Source organism: Geospiza fortis, unplaced genomic scaffold (assembly GCF_000277835.1).
Source record: "Geospiza fortis unplaced genomic scaffold, GeoFor_1.0 scaffold55, whole genome shotgun sequence".
In the NCBI taxonomy this organism is placed as follows: domain Eukaryota; kingdom Metazoa; phylum Chordata; class Aves; order Passeriformes; family Thraupidae; genus Geospiza; species Geospiza fortis.
In genome coordinates, this window is record NW_005054308.1 from 11,117,034 (window position 1) to 11,125,223 (window position 8,190).

The window sequence follows — 8,190 nt, forward strand, 5'->3', positions numbered from 1 at the left end:
CGCGTGCTCGCCTCTGGGTTTAGTTTCGGTTCTGTGCTTCTGCTGCAGCCATGGCCAAAGCTCGGCAGGAATGTGGAGGGGCTGGCATCCTGGAGGCCGAGCTCACCTGCCCCATCTGCCTGGAGCTGTACCGGGAACCGATGGCGCTGAGCTGCGGCCACAGCTTCTGCCGGCTGTGCATTGAGGAGGCGCTGTATTCCCAGGCCGTCTGGACTTGCCCCACATGCATGGCCGACCTGGGTGTCACCTTGGAGCTACACAACAACTTCAAGCTGCGCAACATCGTGGAGGCATTTAAGGCCATCGCTTCTAAAGCTCCAAGAAAGGCCATCACCTCCACAGCTCGAAGAGAAAGCCTCCAGCAGGACGAAGGCTCCGAGAAGGGGAAGACGGACGTGGTTCCCTGTGAGCAGTGCCTGGATGAGCCCCAGCCGGCCGTGAAGGCCTGCCTGATTTGCGAGGTGTCCCTGTGCCAGGCCCACCTGAGCAAACACAACGCCAGGGATTTCCATCAGGAACACATCCTGGTGGAGGTGGGAGCAGGCAAGGAGGAGGAGAGGAGGTGCCGGGATCACGGCAAGCTGCTGGAATGCTACTGCGTGAGGGAGAAAAAGTGCATCTGCGTGCTCTGCTCCATGGCCGGGGCCCACAAGGGCCACGAGGTCATCACCATGAAGGAGGGACACGACAAAGAGCTGGTAGGCAGCTCTTCCCTGCGCGTGGCCCCTGCCCTGGCCGCGGGGACGGGGAAAAGCCGCAGGAAGGGCGGTAGGGCTTCCACTGGGAGTGGGGATGGGTGTGAGGGCAGCCCGGAGAAATTTTTCTCCGCCCCAAGCAAGGGACTGGTGCATTGTGCTGGAATTTGGTTTTCATTCCCTCCTGTGTGTTGCCAGAACAGTGTGAACGGCTAAGCAGAGGGAGAAGAGCGGGGAAAGGTGTTCGGGGCTGGCCGGGGCAGGCGTGGGTCGGTCCCTCAGGGTGTGGGGGTCCCTCAGGGCGGCTCCCCTCAGCGAGAGGCTCCGCTGCTCCACAGCAGTGAGGTGCAGCCCCGGCACTGCCAGCCGCCCTCACTGCGGCGTTCCTGGCTGGGATTGAGAAGTATTCCTGCAGGGATTAGAAAATCCTTTCCTCCACAGAGCCTCGGGAATGCCACGCTATTGAACTGTGGGTGGGAAAGGGAGTTTTCCCTCTCGAGGTTCTTCCCTTGGGCTCTGTCCGTGCTGTAGCACGGTGGGATCAGGCTCTGCTCCCCAATAACCAGTGACGGGATGAGGGGACGCAGTCTCAAACTGTGCCGGGGAGGTTTGGGTTGGACATCAGGAGGAGTTTCTTCACTGGGAGGGTTGTTAAATATTGGAAGGGGCTGCCCAGGGAGGTGGTGGAATCCCATTCCTGGCGGTGTGCAAGGAAAGACTGGACGTGGCACTCTCTGTTCTGGGCTGCGTGACAAAGTGGAGATTGGTCACAGGTTGAACTCGATGACCTTGGAGGTCTTTTCCAATTTCAGTGATCCTGGGATTCCTCCCTCTGCTGCAAATTTTTTGAAGCCAGTGTCCCAGTAGATACAAGAGACATGGGGTCTCCATATTCCTGCCTCTGAGTCCAGCTGCTGTCCTTGAAATGCTCCAGAATTAGCTGAGACTTAGGGGAGTAAATGCATTCCCTGTGCTCACTCACTACCTTGCATTTGAAATATCTGGGCTCAGTTTAGAGCCCAAGCAAAAGTGCTGCAGGAACCCAGTGAATGGGCAGGAAATGGCTCCCTCTGGACCTCAGGACAGGTCACAGCCTCCTCAGGAATTAGCAGAAGCATCCTTTGCAGCTATGTGAATTGCAAACTAACTTCCTCCTCCAAGTTACATACTGAAGTTTCAGGGCTGCCAAGCAGAAGTGGGATGTGTGAGACAATGGCCATTTCACCAGCTCCCCAAACTGCCCGTCTGGTTTGAAGCTGTTCCTGCTGCGAAGTTCAGTGCTGTCTTTCCTTCTGCCAGGTTAAACTCTCCAGCATCATGACAGACCTGCAGGAATCTAAAAGTGATTTAGTTACTGCCCTAGAAGAGCTTCAGGAAGGGGAGAATCAGATCAAGGTTGGTATCAGGATTATTGTTAATTCAGAGCATCTTTCCTTCGCAATTTCCCAGCAAGAAGTGATGGAAACGATACTGTTAAAAGCAGATGAATAGACAGGGAAAAGAATGGTTTGAGAAACTGCCAGAAGTCAAGCTTCATTGCAGCCTTCCAGCTCCTCCACAGGAGGAACCAGCTGGGGGATTCCACCCTGTATTATGGTTGCACAGACCAGGTTGCAGGACTGGCAGCCCACAGATTGTATATAAGATTATGTATTTTTAAAGTTTTCTACCTGTTTAATAAAAAAAAAGCAGTTTATATCTACAAGTGGGATTTTCATTGTGTACCAGTAAGCTCTCACATTGGTATTCAATTCAAGAAATTAATCTTTGTTACTATATCAGGATTAATTTTGAAAAGCCTCTGTTGAATCAGATATTCCAAGCAAATGTTTATTGTCTGCTTCCTTCTAAAGCCAGCACAAAGGACAGATAGAATCCTAACTGATAAGCAGAGGCACTAAACTGAAGGATGGAGTTTCTGAGCCAGTGCCCCTTTTTCTTATCTCTTCATTTAGAACAATACCAAAACACTGACTTCTGACCTAAAAAAGCTGTTCAGAAGTATAAAGGCAGAGCTTGGTAAGAAACAGACGATGATCCTGAGTGACATTCGGTCTTACGAGGAAGCAGACCTGGCAGTTGTCACCAAGGCAAGGAAGGAAATGGAACAGAAGAGAGACCTGGCTGAGCAGAATCTTCGGGCTTTGCAGATGTTAAAAGAGCAACCAGATATTTTCCTCTTCTTCAGAGTAAGCAGTGGTATTGTGCTTTTCTTCATGGATCTGTCTATTTCTCAGCCAGGTGACCTTTCTGAAAATCACACTAATGACATCTCTTTTTCTTTCTCTTTTTTCTTTTTTTTTTTTTTTCACAATCCTCTTGGTAGGATCTGAAAGTAGTCACAGACAGGTATGTTTCACTTCATAACATTTATTTTCTTATTTGAAAAAATAATGGTGTTGATAACTGGGATCAAACCCCACCACCACCCTGTGCTGCAAAGCTGCTCCGTTTTCCAGCTGAGCCAGAGGGCACCACATGCACACAAGTAACAGGGATGGAGAGATCCCTGCCTGCTGTTACTGTTGTTCCTTTAAATTTCAGTTTTCTGGCTGGATTCTCATAGAAACCACTGGCTTTATTACCAGAAAACTTTTTATCAGGGATGAAGCCCCTAGGGTTCAGTTTACATTAACACTGTCCCGGTGGATGCACATTGGTGACTCCCTTAGCTGAGTTCCCAGGGAACAGCCTTTGGCAGCAGAGATAACCAGCTCATTTCCCAGCAAGTTTTTGAGTTGTGGACAAGCTTGGTAGCTAGAAAGATTTATTATTATATTTATCTACCACTTCCTATGCAATTCCTGGGTGTCAGCTGTAATTCAGTGGTGCAACACTGCACCAACAGTTCCAGATCCACGAGAAGCTTTGCAGCAGCACTGCAGGCCCCAGCTGTATGAAAGGCTGGCTCAGACATCTACCTGGAATTTGAGATGTCACCTCAGTAACTTGCACAAATTAAAGCTGAGTTTAAACTGGGGCTGTAAGGAGAGTTTGGAATCACTGTGTACCTCAGGGCTGCAGCTCAGTCTGGTACTCACAGCTGCACTGCAAGTCACATCCTAGCCTGTGGGATCAAGGTAATTTTCCAGAAACCTGGACACCATTTAATTCATTTGGCATTCTTGTTTTGGCACCACTACAACAGTAAGAGCCTGCCGGCAGCAAGTCAAGGCCCTGTTCACTCATGGGGATTATCAAAACACCTCCTCCTCTCTCTTCATCAGCATTTGAAAGTTCTAGTGCAGGTTGGTTAGAATAAAGCATTGCCAAGTAAATAACAGTATGTAACAATTGGAATTCAACCTTCACAAAGGGCTGTTAACCCGGTAATTCATGTTGCCAAAGCCCTCTCCTCTTTGCAGACTCTGTCCTAGTGGAGAATTCTGTTCCCTTTGGATGCTGGATGGTTTTCCTTGGTGCAGTGACTCTGTGTGCCCTAGGATTGCGAGTCTGGATCTGGTCGCGGAGGATGTGAAGGTGGAGGCAATGCAGCTGAATGACAGACTGATGACCCAGTATGAGACCCAGAAAAAGAAGTTTTTGTTGCAGCTGGACTATCTGCTGGATGACCTGCGTGGTGAGCAGCCCCGACCCAGCCCCGCTGACACCATGGGTAACAGGACCCCAATCTTTGGGAGCTCCTTCCGCCAGGGTGTGAGGGGCTGGTGTGGGGTCCTGAGAGCTGTGGGGAGGGGGCAGGGGGGCAGGTTTCTGTGGATAACAATTGGTCTTGCACTGCTCCTAAGCAGTGAAAGACCAATTTCTCCTCTCTCTGATGTGGTTTCCTGTTCCCATCAACTTTCCAAGTTCTGGGTGCTCAGTCCCACTGTCAAGAAACATCCTCTGTGTTTGCCCAGCCCCATCCCCTCCTGGTTTATCTCTGACCGTGAGATCCAGGGGGACAGTACCCAACCCTACACTTGAGTTCATTGCCAGCTTTGTTAACCATTCTTCTCTATTTTTTTTTTTTAGATCAAAATCGCGTAGTAGATGAAGAGGAGGAGGTAAATCCTTTTCTTTACTTATAAAATGTTCCCTGCAAATTTCTCCAGTTGTTAATTTAAGGACTGTATGTCCTGCACTTTCCTGCTTCTTAAGGAGACCTAAGCAGAGTCTCAGAGGCTGTCCTTCACCTTAAAAGAAGGGACTCAGATCTATTCACATCTCTTGTTCTGCTATTAACAAGATGTGATTTGCGTTTTACAAGACTCTAACATTCAACACCACTTCTTTACAGTGAGGCTTCACCTACTGATACCTCTTCAGAATGTAAGTGTTCAAAAATACCATTTATTCCTCAGGACTCTGGCTTGGGGCTGTGAGTCTTGCAGAGAAAATCTCCCACCTAACAATGTGATCAGCATTTTGTTGCATGTATCTCCTGTCCTTGCCACAGCGTGTAGCCTCAGGGCAGAAATCTCTGGGAACTCACCAGGGAAATCATTTATCCTCAGCCTGAGGGAGACACTGGGTTTGCTTCAGCACTCAGGAAAACAACCTGTTCCAAGGAAAGACCACGGAGGGGTTCCCACCAGCTGGGCAGGAGCTGGAGCAAACTTAGTACCTGAAAAGGTTCCCTAAATGAATCCAAATGCTGCAGGAGATACGAATTGCTGCAACTGAAGTTCAGTTTGCAAATGACTATCTTCTTAATTCGTAAATTCAAAAGAAAGTCTTACTTTCTTCATTACTTTTTGACTTTTGGAGCAAATCTAGAGGTATATTTTTAATCAGTGTGTATGTCCATTTATTTCTCTTTTGAGCTCAGTCAGTGGCTGTGCTCTACACAGAACGAGACAGTCACTCAAAACAGGTCAGGGAAAAAGAAATATTTTTTTCTGAGACAAGGCAATGCTCTACTTGGAAGCAACTTGTCAAATATGTTATAAAATACTACTTTATGTTACAGTAAGTGAAACTTTTTCATCTTGTTTATTCCTACTGCAGGAAAGCATTGTCAAGAAGGAACAACATATATAGTTATTGGAGAATTTTGATTCTCTTAGGTCCAGATGTAAGGGAGATGTGAAAAACAGATGTCAGAACTGAAATGGAAAGAAAAACTTGAATATTATCCAAAATTATCTCTAGTAATGAGAACCTGCCACATGTTTTGATCTCCCCTCCTACCTTGAATTCAAATAAATTCAATAAAAAGCCTTCTAACATATCAACACTGAAAATTTTATCACTTAATTACTTCTTGACTCTAGGTGACAACATTGGACCATGACACACTGAAGGTGCAGCAAATCTGCACAGATGTTTGTGCAGAACACTTTTTCTTGATTGCAGTATAACTGTGACACGCACAATGACATGCACATGATATCCTGAGATAAGCACGGAACTTATTTCTTTTTGATAACTTTATGGCTTAAGCATTTTGATTACTTAAGAACTCTGATTCATTGCATCTTTCCTTTTGTATTACGCCCTCTCACCTCCAACCACTCAATTTTTACTTGGCATTTGTCTCATCCTTGATGGAAGCCTTTAAAAGCAGCTCATTTTAGCTCTTCTTTTTTGATTTTGCCAAGTGCTGAATGATGTGACTGAATTAAATTAAATGCATCTCAAGCATTAGGATGGGCCTCTTCCTGTTACTTAGTCTGATGGGTTTTCTAAGTAAGTCAGACCTGGCACACATAGTCGTGTGTGTGTGATATTAATTAGGGCCTTCCAAGCCCAGCAGGTGAGGTGGGGAGGAAGGTTTGTCCCAGCTCTGACAGAACTCACAGATGGGAACCAGACAGTTCCATGTTCTCCATCTCCAAACTTAATGCAAGAATGTGCAAATTCAGGCCCAAATCTCAGTGCATTGCAAGCTGTAGAGGGAGGGAAGGGCAAGGAGAGTTAATAACTCATTTTTAACCACTCTCAGCATAACCCAGCCATCCCATGGAGCTGTACCAGCAGAAGCAGGGCACTGGGCAGGGAGGTGCCAGGAGGACAGGAAGGAAGGAAGGAAGGAAGGAGGCTCCTTACTCAAGGCTGGGAGCCAGGTGGCACAAAGCAGCTGAGAGCTGGGGAAATCACAGGCTGCCCTTATCTGCTGGGTGATAACACTGAGCTGGGAGCCTGGGAAGAGCCAGGGAGAGCCACTGCCTGTGGGGTTTATGGACAGAGGGCTGATAACACCATCACAGGCAGAGCAATGTGCCAGGTGGCACCAGCGCACGGCAGGGCTGGACAGGAGCTGCTGGGCAAAAGGCAAGGAGTGAGGGCTCCCAGGGCTGCCCAGGAGTACCTGCTCTGTGGAGCAAAGCAATTTCCAGGATTACTTTGCAGTCTGACCAACTGGTCTGTGGAGATTGGATATTCCAAAGAGGATGTGGTGGTCTGGAGAAGCAGTGGGTTTGCCAGGCAGGCTGAGTGGGATGGGCAGATGGCACGTGCTGGCATTTGTGTGTCAGCAAACCCCAGCTCCTTGGCAGGAGATTCTGGAGTGTGAAGAGCCCAGAGACACATTTCTCCAAGGCCAAAGGTTCCCTCAGCACAGAAATACATTAACCATAAAGCTTAATATACCTCGAGGAGAGGAAAGCACTTGGAAGTGAAATTATTTAATTACCTTAAATAATTGCTTGGATTTTTTCCACCCATTTTTAAGAAAATCAATCTAAAAGTAAGAAGGAAAAAAGCCTACTTTTTTTTTTTTTTTAGGTCCGGAAAAATAATAATGCTTGGGATTTTTTTCTTTTAGTATCATGTTCCCAGAAGATATTATTTCCCTGTTTCTTCCATGAAGACATGATGTATTGGATGATTCAAGTTTTCCACAGTCTGTGCTTCTAGAACAAGAATGAAAATGCTGGAACACCCGTTGCTTGAGTTTGTGATTTCTTATTAGGATTCTGCAGAGTCCCTGCACAATAGGCTTTGAATGCTTTTGTCACAGATGTCACTCCTGCCAAGGATTTGCTCTGGTTGTCTTGAAGTCACCATATAGTTCAAACTCAATTAAAACTCCTGTGGAAGTCCCTAAAGGGATTGGGAAGTCAGTCACTGATGTTTTTGACAATGGACAGTCAGGGGAGAGGGAGGGAGCTCTTCTATTTCCATTGCAATTGCCTGTTCTGGTTACCATGACATCTAATAAACCCTCATGGAGAAAGGAAATGTTTTCTATGGAAATATTCGGTATTTCTACAGGAAGATTTACAGCATTTTCTTAACACTGAAAGACAAGAGCATGAATTCTGCAGGCTTGAAGTTGGCCTCCTTTGTTCCAACTGTGTATTGATGGGGTTTTTTGACAGTTTGCATTCAAGATTCCACCTGGAATGCAAATATTGGGCAATGTTTGACTTCAGATGAAACGTCTGCTTTTCTGTGTGAAGGGAAGGGAAGGCAGACAGGGCTGGGCATGGCCCCTCCGACCTTGAACCGCCAGCCCAGAGACAAGAGCAGAGCACTTAACAGAAACCTGGGATCTTTAATACCCACATTGCCAAGGATCCTTCATCCTTCCCGGGTTCCAATGAATCCC

General features: G+C 47.1%; 1 protein-coding gene across 1 annotated transcript; it reads left to right on the forward strand.

Annotated features, from left to right (window-relative positions):
* Positions 1 to 50: 50 nt before the first annotated feature.
* Positions 51 to 4,685, forward strand: LOC106632244 (E3 ubiquitin-protein ligase Midline-1-like). The gene is made up of 6 exons (XM_031055230.1): positions 51 to 698; positions 1,995 to 2,090; positions 2,651 to 2,884; positions 3,022 to 3,044; positions 4,139 to 4,352; positions 4,671 to 4,685. The coding sequence occupies exons 1-6, from the start codon at positions 51 to 53 to the stop codon at positions 4,683 to 4,685; spliced, it is 1,230 nt and encodes a 409-aa protein (XP_030911090.1).
* Positions 4,686 to 8,190: the final 3,505 nt, after the last annotated feature.

What these genes read in the sequence shown, in the direction of transcription:
- LOC106632244 (XM_031055230.1), top strand. Translation starts at nt 51, where the DNA reads ATGGCCAAAGCTCGGCAGGAATGTGGAGGGGCTGGCATCCTGGAGGCC. An exon ending in AAGGGGAGAATCAGATCAAG is followed by an intron (nt 2,091 to 2,650) that starts GTTGGTATCAGG and finishes CTCTTCATTTAG; the next exon opens with AACAATACCAAAACACTGAC. An exon ending in ATATTTTCCTCTTCTTCAGA is followed by an intron (nt 2,885 to 3,021) that starts GTAAGCAGTGGT and finishes TCCTCTTGGTAG; the next exon opens with GATCTGAAAGTAGTCACAGA.